This window comes from Micropterus dolomieu, linkage group LG15 (genome assembly GCF_021292245.1).
Source record: "Micropterus dolomieu isolate WLL.071019.BEF.003 ecotype Adirondacks linkage group LG15, ASM2129224v1, whole genome shotgun sequence".
NCBI classification, from domain to species: Eukaryota; Metazoa; Chordata; class Actinopteri; order Centrarchiformes; family Centrarchidae; genus Micropterus; species Micropterus dolomieu.
In genome coordinates, this window is record NC_060164.1 from 10,055,297 (window position 1) to 10,075,109 (window position 19,813).

General features: G+C 39.9%; 2 protein-coding genes across 2 annotated transcripts in view; both read right to left on the bottom strand.

Moving 5' to 3' along the window:
• Window positions 1-323: 323 nt before the first annotated feature.
• Window positions 324-4,635, bottom strand: LOC123984135 (uncharacterized protein C6orf118-like). The gene is made up of 10 exons (XM_046070841.1): window positions 4,574-4,635; window positions 3,391-4,022; window positions 3,078-3,200; window positions 2,245-2,304; window positions 1,557-1,681; window positions 1,403-1,464; window positions 950-1,128; window positions 727-780; window positions 569-630; window positions 324-479 (listed from the first exon to the last, which is right to left on the bottom strand). Exons 2-10 carry the CDS (start codon window positions 4,018-4,020, stop codon window positions 431-433), a joined length of 1,344 nt encoding a protein of 447 aa, XP_045926797.1. The 5' UTR covers window positions 4,021-4,022; window positions 4,574-4,635; the 3' UTR covers window positions 324-430.
• A 2,131-nt stretch (window positions 4,636-6,766) lies between these two features.
• pde10a (phosphodiesterase 10A) overlaps window positions 6,767-19,813 on the bottom strand; it is a 45,590-nt gene continuing 32,543 nt past the window's right edge. The window contains 12 exon segments of the mRNA XM_046071063.1: window positions 6,767-9,117; window positions 11,636-11,724; window positions 13,130-13,210; window positions 13,441-13,552; window positions 13,679-13,851; window positions 14,638-14,793; window positions 14,930-15,080; window positions 15,175-15,258; window positions 15,476-15,618; window positions 16,606-16,792; window positions 17,098-17,190; window positions 17,717-17,859. Of these exon segments, the coding sequence (XP_045927019.1) occupies window positions 9,018-9,117; window positions 11,636-11,724; window positions 13,130-13,210; window positions 13,441-13,552; window positions 13,679-13,851; window positions 14,638-14,793; window positions 14,930-15,080; window positions 15,175-15,258; window positions 15,476-15,618; window positions 16,606-16,792; window positions 17,098-17,190; window positions 17,717-17,859 (1,512 nt within the window). The 3' untranslated portion in view covers window positions 6,767-9,017.

A 19,813-nucleotide genomic window follows, 5' to 3' on the forward strand; every position in this document is an offset into this window, starting at 1 on the left:
ACTCTAACTACAACATCAAAAAACTACTAGAATGTTGCATCAGTGACAATAACCCAATAGTAAAATATGAAGTACAGTATAACACTCAAGTCTGCATTTCGAGTACTTTTACTTTTGAAAGGTATGTGCATTTTACTGTTTGAATGCAGGACTTGGAGTATTTTTACATTGTGTTACTGCTCACTTGCTGATACCGGTGGTAGTTTTAGTTTTATCAGTGTCATTTCTGGTAAGGAGATGTACTAAACTAAAGGACTGCGATGAGGATATAGGTCATGTTATAATTAAATTGCTTGCTGGTTGTCAAAGATGTGACTATCAAATACTTAATCCTTCATTTTATTGCACATTGCACTTTATCTAGCGCATGCTGTTTGACTTTGAAACATCCATCTCGAGCAATGATCGTCTGGTTTACTTGGAGATGAAGCTATTCACTGTCTGTTTGTAGATCACAATGTATTTCCTTCCACAGCGTCCTAGTGTTGAAACATAGGAGAGCAGGAGTAAGTACAAGTCACCAGTCTCCTAGCTGCCACATATACATTATGTTCAATGTAACATGTACCGTCTTATGGCTTTACTTGCTTTTTCTCTGCTCAGCACCATGTTGATGTTGTTTTCCAGATCCTTGAGGGACAAATACAGAGTAAAAAACACATGACTCTCATTTCACATAGCAGGACATGCATCTGTAGTACTGGGGAAAACGTCAAACTCCCTTGCCTTGTTGGTGGTCTTCAGACGGTCATTTGAGGCTATCAGTCTCATTATCTCTGCCTGGAACCAAACAGAAAAAAACAGTAAATAAAAACTGCAGTGATATGCAGAGCAAATGCAAAATTTATGCTCAGTGTGACGTGTAGCTGTGCTCTTCCTAAGCTTGTGTGGAACAGGGTGAAGGGGTAAAAAATATGTGAGGATAAGCAGACAGTTTATCTCCCTGCACCTTGAGGTCTTTGATTCGTCTTTCAGTGGCCGTGGTTGTAACAGTGGACACCAGCTTCTCCTTAATCTCCTCCTCCAGCTGTTGGATCTCCCTACATGTGTTCAACACCTGGAGCCTCTTGGATCGGACACTGTTGGTGCAGCTGATCTCTGTGTCCTGCAGCCCTGACAGAGATGTACCTGTCCAAACACAGAAGCTAGCATGTAGGGCCCACTGATGTATCTGTACTTGTACACACGTACCCTTGCAGGCATTATAAAGTCACTGTTGACTCACTGAAACTACAAAAGTCTCTTTATGCCTGTTATTATGACAAAGTGATTATTTGTTCAGTCTGTCCACATTAGACATTTAAAAGTTAGCATGTGCTGTTGCACTGCAGGGTAACCTGCAGTAAATGCTTAGATGTGGTTTGCCAGGGATGAGATGCAACAATGTAGTCTTGAGACTTACTCTTCATGCCACTGTCCTCTGGGCCTGTGGTAGCTGGAACATTCTGTAATTCATTTTGGACTCTGAGGTTAAAAAAGAGCAAACAAGCCTAAAATGTTAAGAACGTAAAGTAAATAAACTGTCTACTTTTGTTTTTAGACAGACCTTGCAGTACCGTTTATTCTCCTCTAGAGCTCTTCTGGCCTTCTGCTCCAGCCTGCAAACCTCTTTTTCAGCATCTTCTAACTCCATTTGCCATACTTTGCCATTGCCAAGACCTTTGAGTGAAGTATTCAGTGACTGTAACATAACAACAACCCCGAAAACATATTAAGACTTCTATTTTTTATCACAGACGCAAAAGATGCTCAAGAGAATTGCTTATTCTGTGACTATTGCAAAACTATTTGAGGCTCTGTCTTTTCTGTGGAAAGTTTAATGTCTATAATGTGCAACATATTCTGTTATGACAAAACATCTCATTGCCAGCAGTCCTGAGTTCAGTTCCTAATGGATCACCACGGAAATGACCCTTTAAACTGTGATTGAACTGTAGGTGCAGTTTTGTATGTATTTTTAAAAACAATTCCAGTTACATATTAGCGTTATTGTTTCTAGGCTGAGTAGAAGCTTTTTGTTGTCTTTCATTCTTACACGGTATGAAAACCAATTTCCACAAACTTTGAAAGTGCCCGAGCTTGATAATCCATCACATAAACATAAAGACATTATGTTATACTTGCTGCCATTCAACTGACACACCTGTCAATGTTTTTGACAGGAAGTAAGGGTGGTAAGTCACATCAATGTCTCAGGTTCTCCTTATTGACATCTATATTCAATAAATATGCAGTGTCCTTTACCATGTCCTGTAATGATGATTGGGAAGCCATCATGTGGTTGACATACAGATCATAATCTGTCTGGAAGAAAAAAGAGAACATAATTAACCTCTATGTATTTGGTTGATTTATTTTATTATGTGTCTTTGTAGATCTAATTAAACTTTACACTATTTGTGGACTTAATCATAGACTTCAATGCACTGCTCGAGGGTTGCATCACGTCACAACAAAAGCTTCCCTGTATTATGCTGGGAGGTGTATCATGAACACGACTAGTAGGGTGCAGATCTCATGTATAACATACCCAGCTATGTTACGTGATAAACAAATATTCTCCTTTCAAGTTACTGTTTTCTATTACTTTTTACTATTGCAGCTTCTGTTAAATTCTATAAGCATAGTGTGTTTGTGCTCTTTGTTTTGATCATCAAAGGTTTTCTGCTGTCAAACAATAACAAGATTTCCACCGCATGAGAATATCAGCCTCACTGTGGACTCACTAAAACAAATGGTAGTCCAACAATGATCAATTTCGTTTCATCAATCAATTTTGTTTATGTGCAAAATACTACAAAACACTACTAGTGCAATGCAAAATTACAAGCATGCAAAGCAGTTTTACTGACAGTGTGTGCAAAACACAAACTTGCATGACCCTAAGACATTTCTTATGAATGAGCACTAGTCCAACCGTTGCCCTCTAACGACCTGCTCCCTGGCGCATCATGACCAGGTTCCAGTGGTTGCTCTACTTCCGCTTGCTACACCAGGGACTCACTCTCTCTTGGCTCTAATGCGTCTGACGGCACATGCTAAAAATGTGCTAGTGGATACAGAGGAAATGGAAAAACCTTAATTTCCCTCAGGATGCGTCCAAAAACTGGCGAGCCTTCACATACATCATCAAAGACGTCACTGAACACCACAAGGCGGTCTCTGCTGGGCCAGCTTTGCGCTGACAGCTTCTTCAGTTCCTGGGTATGACAGGAACACACACACACACGCAACATTTGCAAGTTATGATGTGTGTAAGAGTCTGTGCGTGTCTTTATTCATGCACCTTCTGCACTAGTGTTGAGGAATATTAGATAGCATGAAAATTCAAAAATAGTGCAATTACATGTCATCGTGCATTGATGTCATTGTTTGTGTGACCATTCTCACCTTTTGTAGTTTCCTCTCATGCATTTCAGCAACATTTATTCCAGCCCAGAGGTCCTGCTTGGCTCTGACTTGCCTGCCAAACCGCTGTTTCATCTGTAGCTGGCCCTCATTATTCAGGCCTTCCTGGTCAGAGTGGCTTGAACAGAATTGTTGTTTCCCCTCCAGATCAGACAAAGAGTTAGACTTTTTCCGGGAAAAAATTCTTGGCTGGACCGGCAAAGAGTTTGGGGAACAGTAAACTATCTTAGGTAGACTTATAGCTTCTCTGTCTGCATGTGATGAGCGATCAGTAGCTGGGTCTTGTTCTGACCTAGAGACTTCAGACTCTACTAAAGCTGTGCCAGTGGAGAACTCGGGGGGAGACTCTTTCATTTCTTTCTTCTTTACATAGGTCAGTGCCTTTGTCCATGTCTGCTGGAGTGTCAGAGGGGTTTCTTCTTGTCTCTGAGACATCCTCCAGAAAAACTGCTTTTTCTCCCTGTCAGGTTGACTCTGGTTCAGGCTGCGAGGCCCCAGATGACCTGAGTAGTAGCTCAGAATATCCGCCTTCTGACCAGCTTCAGCAGCCAGCAGCAGTCTGTGGATGTCGCTCCCAAAACACCTAGGCTTTGGTTTACAACTGCTGGACATGGCTATGAATGCACAGAACATATTAATTATATAGTTTGTTAAAAAACTATTTTTTAGTAAACCTTTATTTAACCTTAAAACAACTTCTTATTTATAAGTATGACCTGGCAAGAGGGGATTAGCCTCTTGAGGCAAGGTGACTGACCTCACCTCAAGTACAGTACAGTTTCCTATACTGTGCAGCAGAACTGTAATGTTCCTATTAAATACACTTAAGCAAATAAGAGACTAGCTACATTTCTACAAACTACATTTATTTATATTATAGCATGTTTATAAAAAAAGCGTTACAATTAAACGTCATAGGCAATAACAATGAGCAATGTTTGTGTCTGAATAGGATTTGTCGTTGTTTTATGAAAACAAACAACAAAGCAACAAAAAAAACTATTATTTAACTTTTGAAAATCCAGACAAATCAAATTCACCTATAGTAAAGACTGCTAAGTATTTTTGCTTTTACATTAACGTTACTTAGTTTAATATATTTCTAATAAGCATTTGAAGCATGTGAACAAAGCAAACATGCAGAAACTCTAAATAATAACCTCACCTGTTAACTGAACTGAACTTTTGGGCGGAATCACGACCAAAAACAAACTTTCTTCACGGCCACAACAGTCTGCGCTTTACTCGGTTGCCACGGAGAACGAAGCGCGTAATGCCTGCGTTGCGTTCAGTGTCTTGGTAATAATCGTACCCATGAGATATGAGGTGCTAGATCTCATTTGTGTTTGTAATGAGGCAAATAAAAACGTGTGTAACGTTGGGCCTGCAGGGCAGACAGTGTTCAGACCATGAAAACCTTTTCACACATTGTACGCGGTAGGTTTAAGTTCATGTTTATAGAAAGCCAGGCATTAGCTTGCAAAGCTCCCAGCGAAGTCACTGTGAAACAGCTGTGACCTATTCTTAAAATGATTTATGATAATAACTTTTTGTTATTTAAGTGTTTGAAAGATATCAGTCTGTGCAGTTGATTACACAGGTAAAATAATTCAACAAATCAATAAAGGTGGAGTAAATTTTTTATTGCTACCAGTCAATAAACCTAAAACAAAGAAACAAAGACAAATAAGTCTGTATTACAGACTCAGGCCAGAGAACACAGCCTACAGGTAGGTGATAGCAGGCATGGAGTTCAGGCAGCTGGGTTCATCTGATCAGGGTAACTGCAGTTTTATTATTTTCTTGTCTTTTGGGGAGTCCTCTGACAACCTAAACACAATGTTTAGGCTCATTATCAGACTTTTCATGTTATACAAACACACACCCAGGTGAACACACATAGATTTTGTCATTTGACTTTATTAGGCACACATGAGCCAGAAACAATGCTATGTGACCTGGTTGAAAGGTGTTTTAACACTGCAAATAACAGAACTGTGCTCTGCAAATTCTCTACTCTACAACGGATTCCAACAAATCCCCCTTATCTTCAGGTGTTCTTTTATGACACTCAAATGTTTCCTGTGGGCTGCTACAAGTCCCTGCACACAGTAACCCAATTACCAGACAAATCTTGTAAACTTTGGCTACTGGGGGAATCTGGTTGCTGCAAACCTGCTATAAATACTTTGATCAAACTATTATCTTAATCCGGATATTCACAATAATTGGGTTCTTGTGTGCAAGTGAACACACAGAGTGCCTACAGAGCAAAAGAGACGGGGAAGGAGCAGGAGAGTGAAGCTCTGCCTCGCGGCTGAAACGGACAGAATAGGAAAGCACCCAGATGGCAAAGCTGAGTATGAGGGAAGAGACAGCGTATCATGCCATGCTTCATTTAAACAAGTAGGGCCGTGCATCTTTTTGTTTGTACGTTAACGTTTGATGCAATCCAGTGGAGGATGGAAGAAGCTCCCAGAAGTGGACTTGCCAGAGGTTTGAGCATGCAATGCTCACAACAGTGAACAGGAAATGCCAACGTTAATTTCCAGATTTATGCATTACAAAACAAATTAGATAATATTTCTTTGCAGGGTCAGTAATTATGATTGTAGACCCTATAGAGCCAACAGAGATTACTTAATGTGCCATTGGTAATTTAATATATATTTTTTAAATAATAAAATGCAAGTACAAAAAGAATAACCTCACTGGCTTGAATGCCATGAGCACACCTTCCCCCAACCCATACAACAGATTCAAGCATCACACCAAAAATGAAAAATTTAAATTAATTGATTTCTTAGAAAATCATCTTTTTTTCAGTGTATTTCCATGGGATTGTACAAGATGGCAGCAGGAACAGCTCAAAAGGCAAGAGTAGAATGAATGTATTTTGTGCAGTAATGAAACTATGATAGGTAGGAAGGGTAAAATGTATGACCACTGTATATTAAGTACTAATAATGCAGGCTAAAAGTGGGGCCCAAGTCGTGTTACACATTCCCAATTGTTTTCCCATTAGTTTTTAAATTGGGTGGGAAAACATCACTCAGTATGTCCAGGAGACTACAGTTATTTCAGTTTGTCCGGCAAGAAATTTAGGGAAGATGTTCACACCATTGCCAATCAATTTCTATTTTATGTTTTGACTTTAAAAAAATGCATTAAGAATTGACACTGACTTATCTCTATAAATGGCTGATTAAGTGCAATAACATGCTGACCGATCTGGAGTGATGTGTTGTCACTTTGACTGTGCATCTTCATCAATAAAATAGTATGCATTAACACGGAAATAAATGCAATCAAAAAGGTAATTCAAACACAAAATAAAGAATGATCTAGCACACATATGTGTTTTTCAGGTATTTAATAAAAGTCATTTGGGCTACTGCTCTTACATTTACAGTTGAGACATTCCGCAATTATTCTGGGTAACAGTAACATGTCTAGACCGTTTTGTTTATCTTAATATTTACTTTGTACAAAACAAAAAGGCCAACATTATTTTTCTTTGTATAAAAAATATAAGTTAATTTAAATTTAACTCTAATTAAGAAAATAACAATAGTAATAATAGCAATAATAATAATCATCAATAATAATGATAAAGATCATATGCTAAACATAGTGCAGACAATGGGATATAACTGGTGCTGAAAACTAGAAGGGACAGTGCAGTGTCATGGAGTTGGGGGGGGTGGGCAGTCAAAAGCTCTCTCTCTTTAACGCACACGCATGCACACACACGCACACAATATACACACCCAGTAAGAAAGTGCACGACTGCCATTCAGTTTAGCACCATCAGAGCATACATCATTCTGTACAAAATAATTCCTAGATTGTACACAGTATACATCTATTACTGTATATGCAAAAACTATACATAAACTTCAGTTTATGTGCATGCTAACTGTTGCTCTTGGTTGAAGCTTACTGGAAGCAATTCTGAAAAGTAAGACAGAGCACATCACGCCACCACTGAGCATCTGCAATCAACAAAACATTCATCAAAATGTACATTCACACCATTGGGGGCCACAGTACCAGTCATAAAACTAATTATTTGAGCGGTAATTTCAGTCTTGGAGGGACGACGTCCACTGGAATGACAGTTTCAGACAAAACTATTGTCTTTTGGAAGATCTCGGAAACTCATTGAGAAGAGTCCAAATGTACCCCCCTTGCATGATGTGAGAGAGTCAGCATAAGGAGGATGGTTTATTTCCTTCAACAGGTTGTGGATATGAGGGGAGCTTCTTGTTTCACACCTGCAAAAAGTCAGCCAACATTTGCAATCCCAGAGATAGACAGGTGATGCACTTTAGCTTAACAGGTTTGACATTATGGGATAAGACGAAGCTGACCATTGAGACGTCTCTTGTGCTGCTGTGCCTGGCATCAGCAGCGTTCAGTGTCATAAATGTTTCACAATAATGCTTTGAACCTGAAAAGACAAAGAGACTGTATGGGCTCACGAAAGAGCTAAAACTAATCCCATCCTTTTATTTAATTTATACCTTAATAATTCATCATGCTTTGACCTTGTGTTATAAATCAGGGAACTGTGTGGACATTACATAAGGTGGTTAACATGTAAAAAGTTTGTTGTGCCACTGCAAACAAACAAATCTTTATAATCCGCTGAGACACTTAGGCAACTTGTGCAGTATCCTCATTTTACTTGTGTTTTATTCATGGTCGTAGAAGTGATTGCTGATTAATGAGTAGGGACCAGATTGTAGTGTCAAATAATTTATGATGTGATAGAGGCGTGTAAAAATGTTATGAGAGTGGAAATCCAATGGTATGCAGTCTTGTCTTACTATAAGTCATGTGGGGGCTGGGGTGGGGGGCACTTCAGGGAGAAACATTGTGACTCTCTCGTGACTGTGTTCACAAGTGTCGACATTATCTAACTCCTCTCGTCACAGTTCATCGTTTTGATGAATATGCTGCGGGGGGGATTTCTGCCATCTCCATGTAGAATAGGCTGTATGTCTCTCTTCAAGTACAGCAAAGGATTTTTGCTCAAAAAGTGATATAAACACATTCTGACATCCACCTTCTCAGTAAGTAATCTGCTCTACACATTCCTTCTGTCTCTGGGAATACCTTGCTGAAGTAGTGCACGTACGATAAACCTACCGCAGAAGGCAAACAGTACCAATTCATAAAAGCCTGAACCGACAACAAGATTTCACATATTCTAGCCTGTGAAAGGTTCAGAGTAAGGCCTCTGCAAATACAAGACCATAAAAGAATCAGCTCAAATGAAAAAAAAAAAATATCACATAATAGCATAAAACAACCAAAACGGCACAAGTCCATTTTACCAAATTAATTCCCAAGCTGAGTGGATGTAGGGTGATGGGTAGAAGTCCCTCCCCATCGGCTGTTTGTCAGTCTCTGGGATCGGTGAAACCGTCAGTGTTGACACCTCCGTCACCCAATGAGGTAACTGTGTGTTTTCAAAGTCAAGTCGCCTTTAGCTGATCCGTCTCCTGCTAACACAGGATGTGGGTTCTTCCCCTTACATAGTTCCAGGTCCGTGGCAGGGTTCCGGTTGTATTCCTTTGGTGGGCCAGCAACCCCTTTGGTAGTCAGTTGTCCACCTTGACAGGGCCTGAATCAGAAGGCCGGCTTGGCACTATGTCCTCCGCCTCTCCCCGCGATATCTTCTCCCACTGGCTCAGGTTCTCCCTGCAAACACAAAGCACCTCTGTCATATTGACACTCAGCAGGTCTGTACTACTGACACAGCCGTTTCATTTCTCACTGCAAAGACATGGCTTTGAATTGGAAAGAAGAGGACGAAATCATCTCGCCATCTATCAAACTTCATCAGTAAAAGGGCAAAATTACATGTATGATAGTTATTTCAAACAAAAACTAACTGGATGAAATTAGCCAATGTACCTTTTCTTTAAATGCTTAATGCATAATGCTAATATTGGCCTTTTTATTTGATTAAGCTATTATTAGATGTATATATGTCATTTATCCACTGCTGTCAATTTTCAGTTTTCTTGTTTGAATGAAAATTAAATGTACCACTGTAGCCACTGATGGTGCTAACTAGTACTAGCACACGACATCATAACACTTTGCTGCCACAAGGGTGTGCATCTGATGTTACAAATGGTATGGACAGAATATTGTTAGAGATAGCCAGAACAGAAAAAAATATAAGATGAAATCATGCAACTTCAAATATCAGAATACCAACTTGACCAGAATATCAAATTATGGTTCTGAAGAGATCTATATTGAAAGTCAACAATTTGCAACAATCAACAATAAAAATGTGCCATTAAACCGAACCAAAAAAGATAATAATTACATTACACTGAGACGTCATCACAGCCAGGCAGCACCAGTGTAATTAATTAGTCATCTACAGTAGCAGTCTTATCAGTTCTTGTTGTCATGAAGGTAACCTCTCCCCCCCTCATGCTATAATCAAGTCTGACATTCGAGTGCAAAGAGTGCTGCCCTTTGCTGCCATTCCATTCAATTAGCCAGCTTGATGCAGTTTACACGTCTGTGGCAGATCCCACAACAAGCAGCCGGGCTCCACAGGGTCTAGGCCTGCTGCCCACCCAGAGCCGTCAGCTGTACGTCAGCACCGGGCACTGCTCACTTTGTTTGCATTCCCTGCAGATCAAGGTCACAGCGTTTTAAAAACCAGCGTGTTACCCCAGGAGGGCAGGCAAATGTGCAATATGATCCTGTTCAACAACCAGAAATTATGCATATAAATACATTCTTACACTCTTATCGAATGTGACATACGTACATACAGACGCACAATGTCACACACTGATGCAGCAAGTTAGGAAGAGCAACCGTTTCCTGTTGGTGCACTGTATTCTATGTTGCCATGTTTCAATCTGAATATATTTTCAGAAAGTCTGAGCATGTTTGTTTAATCCAATATCAGTACAGTAATGTGTGTTTTATTTGTATTTTCAGTGGAATACTTGGAATGTGAATGAATCCGAAGCGTCATGTGAAGTGACGTCCGTTTCTGATGGTGGAGGCAGCTGATTGCAACAGGATCAGCTGTCACTCGGCTCTAACAGCAGTAGAGACTTTTGATGGAGTTTGTGTCTGCATACATGTGCTAATACTAATGAACAACACAGTTATCACTGCAAGAGCAGCAAGTTTTCTCTCTGTAGCTGGTACTGTTTAACAAACACCTGCACATGAAGAACAACCTGCATTCTGTATTTATACTCTGTCCTGCTTAGATAGCTTCATTATCTGCATCATCTTTATTGATATTCTGACCGTCAATTCATTATTGAATAACCCAGAATATGATCATGGTGTATTTTGTACATTGCAAATTATTCATCAGGCTAAATCATTTGAATTTAGGGGAAATTGATGAGTAACACACAAAGCCGACGCTCAGAAATGATCAGCCTCACACTGAATGGAAATGAAGATAAATTATGTATCTTGTAAAAGAAGTTTCTTGCTGACAGACTGACTTTAATATGTATTCATAAAATGGGGGAAATAACAGATCATAAAAAGAAAAACTGAGTGATACACATGAGTTTAATCTGGTATCTGTCTTCACTGAGGTACAAAACTCCAGTGAAGTGAGGTATCAGGTCAGTCCGATCAGCTGCAGCGTGCAATCAATAACTGATATACAATAATCAGAATCAGAATCAGCTTTATTGCCAGGTATGTGTACACATATAAGGAATTTAACTCTGGATTGTACAATGCTCATGATGTGCTTACTCATACAAAAATACAAAATCACAATAATAAAAATAAAATAAAATCAGACACAGACTTCAGTGTAGACAACACAAATAAGGGGGTGTGTCGGACAGTAAAAGGCTTCAGTGAAGGCGGCTCACGTGCATCTTCGCTCCTCGTACCTATTAAATCTAAAGCACAAATAAGAGCTTTGGGACGATCTGCAAGATGCCCAAATGACTTCTAGGTTCAAGTGAGGAGCGAAGCAGGAGGAGCGAGGACATAAGAGACTTGGGATGTACTGCTGGTCAGATGAGGCCAGCACAAGCGTCACTTGCTGCACTTCTAGTGTCTGTCTGTGCATGTATTGACCATATCCTAATGTTAAAATCAGCATGAAAACATGGAACTTTTTGATTTGTTTAGTGTTTTCGACCCATTTCACAGTTATACAGTTATTTAATTTCGCATTTAAACTATAGCTTTGAATACTTACTTGCAGGCTTTTAGAAGAGGACTGGATGGAGGGAAAAGTTCTGATAGTGTCGTGTAACATGGAATCGCAACAGCATTGTAGAATCCCACCTAAAAAAAAGACAAACAAACAAACAAGCACTTAAATCCCATGGGCAATAAGGAACAGTGTCCCCATGAGTATCTGATGCGTGGTGGTGTTGGTGGTCTTAAATATCACACATGCTCAAAAAAAAACATACAGCCTGCCACAAACTTGATCTAAAACCTACTTCAACAATTCTGACGTTCCCACAAAATAATTTTGTTTTAATGGCTACAAAACAATCCTATTAGCCTTACGCTGCACGCCCACACAGGTGTTTTCTCTACTTGGGCTGATCTGACTTCCAGTCAGGCTGAAGGTGGGTGGAGTTACGCTGGAAATGACGTGACATCATCAAACTGAACCACTAAAAATAATGGTGTAAATTGCCACACCCTGAACAGGTGCTACAAAACTAGCAGGAGAGTGACGAAGCGGTACGCCCTGGCACAGACTTGAGAAGAGGTCTCATCAGGTATAACATAAGTGAAAACACCTGCTTTGGGTGTGTAGGTGCTTGACAGTAACTGTGCATTCACGTGGTGTCGGAAAAATCAGAAAAATGATTTCCCTGGGAAAATTCATAGAACAACTACTCAGAAAGTCTGAGAAAGTGTTGGTACACGAGTTACCGAGTTGTTGATGTCATTCACGTAGAAACATGGCGGACGACATGGTTGATGGTTCGAAACGTTCGATTAATGGTGCAAAATCACGTATTGTATGTACACATTTTGCTAAAGTGTCATTTGTAATATGGTATTAGGTTATCAGCAGTTGCAGTAACAACTCTGGAAAAAAATCACTTTGTAATATTAAGCGTGTGTTGTGTTGTTTCCACATTCCGACTTAAAAGCACATGAACACACCGAAGTTGGAAGAACGACTTCACAGCTCGAGAAATGGGACCATCAGGAGCACGTGAATGCACAGTAAGTCTTAATGTGTTTTTTGGTTGTTTTACCTGTATTACTATTTAATGACATTATTATAATTATATCCTTATCAGGCTATTTTTGTCTAAAACTACGATAATGACTATAGTAGCTAATTGATCTGATTTGACAGGTACATTATTTGCTAAAATGCATATGGGTACACGGGGTCAGACATAGTTTTGGTAATAGTTTAATATTTATTATTTATCAATATGCAAATTTTATTAAACTTATTAGACTATATGTTGTTTCTATAAGAATGGTAAAAATACAGCTATCCTTAAACTTAGATTTTTATCTTAATATATAGTATGTATTGACAATATACAGACACTGGTTATTGTAGTATGTTTTATTTTAAGTCATTATTTACACTTTAAGTCAACTATTCTACTATTACATCATCATAATGAACAAATTTCTTTTGAGTGTGTGTGTTTGAGGTGAAGAGTAAGCACGGTTAGAGACACATGAGTAAAAGTGCTGGTCTTACTTGGCCTTGGGGAACCTCGTCCTTCTTGTCTCTATCCATCATAGGGATCGGCTGAATTCCAATCTTCTTCATCTCATCTCCCTGTGGAAGAACAAAATAAGAAAGAGAAACTTGCTTACTTTTTATTACCTTATTATTTCTATTTCCTATTTTTGCATACTGTGGCACACCTTCTGACCACTAGACACTGTTTTCTGCTTTACAAATTGTAGGACGGCTTGGTGTAGCAGCATTTACAAGTACTAATAAAAGGTCTTATACTGACGGCATGATTATGATGCCATTTAAACTCCAGCAGTATCCCACTGTACCTCAGCCCAGAACTCAGCATAGATGTCGTTGGCTGTGAGTCGTGTGATTTGCCATTTCTTGGTAACAGAACACAGGTCACATGCTGTCATCATCAGACCAATCACACGGTCCCTGGAGGGGAGCAAAGCCTCATTATAGCCGAGTGGAGAAACTCAATGTGCCATTTCTCTGTGTGACGCGACAAAACCTGGTATGATCCTGACCTAACCTGTGCACCAGTGCGAGTCATGACCTGACCTGTGTGTGTGGTTGTTCAAGTCCAGTGCACGTGAGGTCAGCAGCTCCGTCAGCTGCTGGTGGTTGTTGAAGTACAGGGCGAGGTCCGTGGCAATGATGGCCTTCCGGATGATCTCCAACACCTGCTCGTACTCGCTGGAATTCAGGTTGGAGAAAATATTGTGCCCTTCCAGCTATGAGAAACAAAGAGATCAATAAAAAAGCAAAAGCTCCACTTATGAGGCGTTCAGCTCAGCTAGACTGCAACATGTTGTAATCTCACGTTCATCCCGTGTCATTTTGGGTTCATGCCCTGCCAGCAGATCCTGGACGTTACACAAAAGGGCACTCAGAAATAAATCATATGATCCTCTTAATGGATCTGTAATTGACAGTGTGTGCGTGCATGTAAGCATTTGTTTTCAAGAAATTATATATTAAGTATGGATACTGTTACAGGATGCATGCGTGTAAATTAGAAGAAAATGCACTTATAAATGTGAAGACTATCTGCTTCACTTTCACAGAAAAGACACAGCTATTGAAGAAATTAAAAACTAAAATTGTAATTCAGTTCATTTTATCTAAGAGTTTTAGTCTCTGAAAGTAACCCTAACCCTATGTGAGTATTTGAAGATTTTGCTAAATAATGCAGTGTCTGGCAAATATGTTTTTACGTGGCCATTTTTTTCTTTATAAGTGGGCTTCAAATTGTGACCTGCTTTCTGCTTTGCTGATTTCTGCTATCATCCTCTTGCTACACTACTTTGAATTATTTTGTAATTTCACATGTGACATTTCCACCATCGGCAAGGCTTTAGGCAAGTCACAGATGTGACACTGATATGCTTACATAATGAAAAGGTCAAAACATGTTATGCAAAGCACATCATTTCAAACTTAATTTTAGAACTTAAAAGACAATAAATAATGAAAAATTTCTTTAACTGTACAGTAGGTTCTGCATAGTGGAGCTCTACCTGCAGGATGGAGACAGTCTGGGAGAAGTGGTGTTGTTCCATGGTTGAGGTGGAGTACAGAGCCGCCAGCGGATGGTCAAACTTCTGCAGGTATGTGTTGCTGTACCCCCGATGGTCCAGATCATGGCACAGGCAGGCTATCAACAGACCCTTCTTCTGTAAACCAGAGTCGGAAGACAGGAAACAAAAAAAAAATCTTGTAATCACAAAGGACTCCAGATGCTAAGCTTATTTTTAATTTTGTTTCTTTTTGTTGAGGAGCAGTCAAATCCAGACCAGATAAGGAACAAACCTCTAACTCTGTGAACATCCCAGTGGTTTTCTGCAAGATGGCATACATACAGTGTGCCACCGTCACTGCGTGTTTCCAGTTGTGGTAGGGCACACGCCGGTAGTTCTTCCGTACAGACATGGTGAACCGGCACAGCTTCTCCAGCTCAAAGCTAAACATGGGAAGAAAGGATGCTTAACAATTAATCATCCCAAGCTTTGGTGAGGAACTGACACTTACATGGTGGTGGCCAAGTGACACCTTACCTGGTCTTTCCACAGGAGTTATGAACCATGTAGATAAAGACAGCAGGCCAGATCTCCTCAAAGGGGTTGATGTCAAAGTGGAACCTGCAGGAGGGAGGAAGAGAGTCTTAAATTAGCATGTACAGCACACAGAGGGACAGATGAGGATTATGCCCCCTCTTCCACACTTCTTGCAAAGCTTCTTCATTCATGTCTGGACTCTGTCACCACCCCTTTCAGAGACACATGGCTATAGACCATCTATACTTGGGGTCACAGCAGAGATAGATGCTCTGAATCTGAACCTGAAAGGGGCACTCACGTTTCGATCTCTTTATAAATGGGTGCAGGGAGGTTGAGCTGGGTAAGGGTCTTCCATTCTTCTGACGTGCAGATGCTGTGATAAGACAGCTTTTCCATCGTCACTCTGTAAATGCATTCAGAGTGCCGGATCCGGTGGTACATCTGCAGAGACACACAGGGAAATCACAGAACAGGAATTAGTCTATAAAATGTCGAGAGAGAAACTGAACACTCCAGTGCTATAAATACCATGTTCTGTTGAATTCTTTAGGCATCACTGCTGGGGTTTCCAAAAGGGTCAGACAAAGTTATCCGCAACAGTCCTGCATCATATTTTATCTGTGCGTCACCAAAAAGTATCTCCACATCTGGTTTTTATCCCTGTTCCCTTCCCAGACAGGCAGCAGTACATGTGCCAAGCCTCACACCTTCTACCATACATCATCATAAATCAGGAGTAAGTTTCCTAGGGACGTGAGGCATAAATTACAGCTAAACATAAATCCTGTCACTGGACGGATGCAGACTGCTCGTCCTAAAATATTAACATGCCTCATCAATTTTAAAACCAACTTTGTGACGCTGCTCCTGCGTACGTTTGTCGCACGAGATGATGGTGAGTCAGGCCCCACAGAGAGGAGAGGCTCTGACAGACAGACCACACAACGCAAGCTTCAAGAGTTGGCATGCTTCATGAAACGGATGTGTGTTCCATGTAAGGGAGGATCATTACAAAAAAAAAAATTCATATTTTTGGGACAATGCACACTTTAAATGGAAGCTGGGGGGACTATCTTTGTCAACCTTGGGAGAAAAATTCATAGACTACTCCAACACTCAAATAGGGAAACCCGCAGCCTAGTAACAACTGAAACAAGCCTTCCAGCTGTAATGAATTTAGGATGGTGATGAGGCCACTACTTTAAAAGGTGCAGTTATCTAATAAGCCAAAAAAAATAAGCCAATCAGAACTGAGTATTCATGGCCATGAAGTGTTATATAATCTTCACTTAATCTTTCTTACACTGCAAAAGATGACGAGCAGGCTTGTGCACGACAGCTATGAAGAGAACGGGTTAGGCTTTTGCTGTTTGAGAAGATCAGTTAGTCGTTTAAATAAATATTTGAAGGCTAATTGAGGTTACTCACATTTGCACAGTGTAAGGCCAGAGCACAAAAGACAGCAAACATCTTAAAGTTGTTCTCATCTGTTTTAGTGAAGGCACTTCCGCTTAGCTTGTTTACCATCTGCACCACACCTATAACGCTCCCCCTGCTAACGATGGGCATGCACAGGAGGTTCCGCGTGGTGTAGCCGGTTTTGAGGTCCACCTCTCTGTAAAGGAAGACATACAAACATGTGAGACACCAGTTTTACATTCATCACAGAGTCATTTAAATGACTTTATAATGTGAACTATACAGTAGAGGAGCAACATGTTTAAGTCTTAACTCCTGGTGTTCATTGAAGGCTTCTACAATGAGTCGGAGTATGACAGTGTTTTTATTCTAAATACAGGAGTCAACTGAAGAAGGACAAGTCATAGCACAACTTCAAGAAGGTTAATTAGAATGTCGATAATCATATATAATAGAAAAGTTAAGTAAAAATGGCTTGTCACAGAGTCTGTTCGAGTTTACCGGTTGAACCGTGGGTCTGCATAGGCATCTGGGATATTTAAGACTTCCCCTGTCCGAGCCACTTGGCCAGCTATTCCCTTGTCTATAGAAAACCTACAGGGAAAGAAGAGAGGAGAGGACAAGAGTTAGGTTTGTGGACTGCCTGTCAATGCTTCTCAGTCTGTCTGTGCTGGGTGAAAATCTGCTCAATAATAAATCAGTAATATGAAAATCCATGCGGAAATGTAATCAACAGCACATAGAGTGAGCAGATAAACCATTTTTACTGAGAGAAAAATGATTATGTTCCATTTTAACTCAGAGTAAAAATAGTACAAAATCAGCAGGTCCCGCCCCCCTCCAACCCACACCCATTGGCTATATTATTGGAAGCATTTTTTCTGAGCTGTCTTTGTCACAAGAGAACCTTGTGGTGCAAGAAACACACTTTTGGATGTGTGGAGACAAAAAACCCATTTAAAAAACGAGGTTAAACTGTTCTACTCTTTCAAAATAAAATAGTAATTTTACAAGAAAGTCTATAAACTGAACAGTTTGAGACTTATTTATATCAAAGAACACAGACACTATCAAAATTAAATACACTATTTTTGCACACTTTCATGGAAATGTTACACACCTAATTTCTTTGGTTTTCCTAAAGACAGGTTTGCCTTCTTTCTCTTCCCCAATATCGAACAGGTCAGAGTACAGTTCTTTGTTGTTGTGATCTACCTGGAAGAGTGCACACCTATCCGCATTCACCAGGTTTTTTGCATATATCTGCAAAAACAGCACCAGGGACAGAACCTTGTTAGCAACATCCGGGGTTTGAAAGAACTGAAAAAAACATGGAAAATTACATCTAGCACCTGTAACTTAATTAAATCGGATACATCACTGCAGTTTTAATTATTCCTTTTGGATGGAACAGTTAGATGTGGAGAGTTAAAGACACACACACACAATATAACTACAGGTCATTCCAGTTCATTTCAGTGTTTGAACCAGATGACTTGAATGACCTGAGATGACACCACAGTCACAAGGCAACACAATACATACAAACAGAGAGGAGGGTTTCACGTTTTACACTCATTCAGATGACATTTGTTTTAGATCTGCAGACGAAAGACGAAAAAATATTGCAAGCTGAAAAACTTGCCTATTTTATGTTGAGTCAAGTCTAAACATGTATTTAGCATGTCTATGTATCTATTATCCTGAATAATTATAATAATAATATATTATATATATTATTATAACTAATATCACTATTATTATTACATGTACACATACATATGTATTGTCAGGAAATATTAGCAGTGCCCCTCAGGCATCGAGATGCCCTGTGTGTATCAGTATTACAGCAGCATTCCTACTCTTTTTAACACACATAACCTAACACACACTCCCCGGATGTGTAGCCTTGAAGACAATGTAAATGAAAACATACGTGCAGAAATCACACTCACCATAATATGTTCAAGTAGAGAATCTATTGCCACAATGTTATCAAAGTATGTTCTGTGCGAAAAGAAGAAATGGCGCATTGACATGTTTGACAAATGGGAAGCTCTGATGACGTTCACATTCAAGACATGAAAGCTAAATTGCCTAAAATGCAATAATTTCTTCCACTGTGTGAGCAAAAGGTTTTATTTAACCTTTGACCTGACATGAGGAAAGATGAGACACTAACTCATTTCAGAGACCATATCTTAATTTTCTTATACTATAATAAGAATATGGTTTAAATACAAGGTTTTTATGTTTTCAGCAGCATTCATTTAGTGTTAAATCAGGTAAACTGTCCCAACAGCAGCTCTTACTTTGACACATCTAGTAGGAAGTCATTGAGCTCAGTCTGTTTGGCGAGGCCTCTGCACACCTAGAAACAAATAAAAATAGATTATGACCCGGCACTCACACGTATCACACATTTCTCGCAGAACACATACAACTTCCTGCATATAAACAAACCAACTAGCTGTCTATACTCTTGGCTGTGTGCCACCTTCATGAGTTTCAGTAACAACAGAGTGCTCTGCAGTGAGCAGCTAACTGTACCGCTAGCTGAGGCTCAGAGGTCCACTGTGGCCAGTGCTGCAGTGGGACGCCGTTTCTCTGAGGTGTAGGCTATCTGTTCATATAAAAACAGCACTGGGGCATAATGACGTCCTCAGGGAGCTGTTTGTTGAATCTATGGCTTAGCTGATTGGACTGGGCCCAGTGACAACCCAGTTCCTGTACACAGTGGATTTCCCCATGAAAACACCAGTGCAGAACCAGAACAAACAAAGTCATCCAAGATAAAAATAAGTGGGAAGGGTTCACCTTGTTTCTAGATAAGTCTTTAGTGAAGTGTTACAGTACAGTATGTCTGCTACGATGTACAATTTCAAATTTCAACAGTGGAAGTTTGCTCACCTGTACTTGATGAATAGCAACTGATGCCCATGCTAAATTAGCTGTTGCAACCTGGAAAAGAAAGTGAAGCTTAGCTCCCAAAAAAACCCCAATATATTACAATTAACACATGTTATCTTACATTTCCAAGGTTTAATCAGCTCATATCACATATCAACATAATTATCTGTTCTGCACATCAGGCAGTCTCATAATCACAGAACAGCCATTTAGCCTACAGATTCAGAGCCACTCTGGGGACGCACACTCACACCTGTAACACGGCTTTATCTGCATGTTTAGCATTGTGGATTAAAATTAAAGCAAT

Coding starts and splice junctions, on each gene's coding strand:
- LOC123984135 (XM_046070841.1), bottom strand. CDS start 4,020: ATGTCCAGCAGTTGTAAACCAAAGCCTAGGTGTTTTGGGAGCGACATC. Junction 2,305..3,077: donor GCATCCTGAGGGAAATTAAG/GTTTTTCCATTT, acceptor TTTTTCTTCCAG/ACAGATTATGATCTGTATGT. Junction 1,465..1,556: donor GCTCTAGAGGAGAATAAACG/GTACTGCAAGGT, acceptor TTTTAACCTCAG/AGTCCAAAATGAATTACAGA.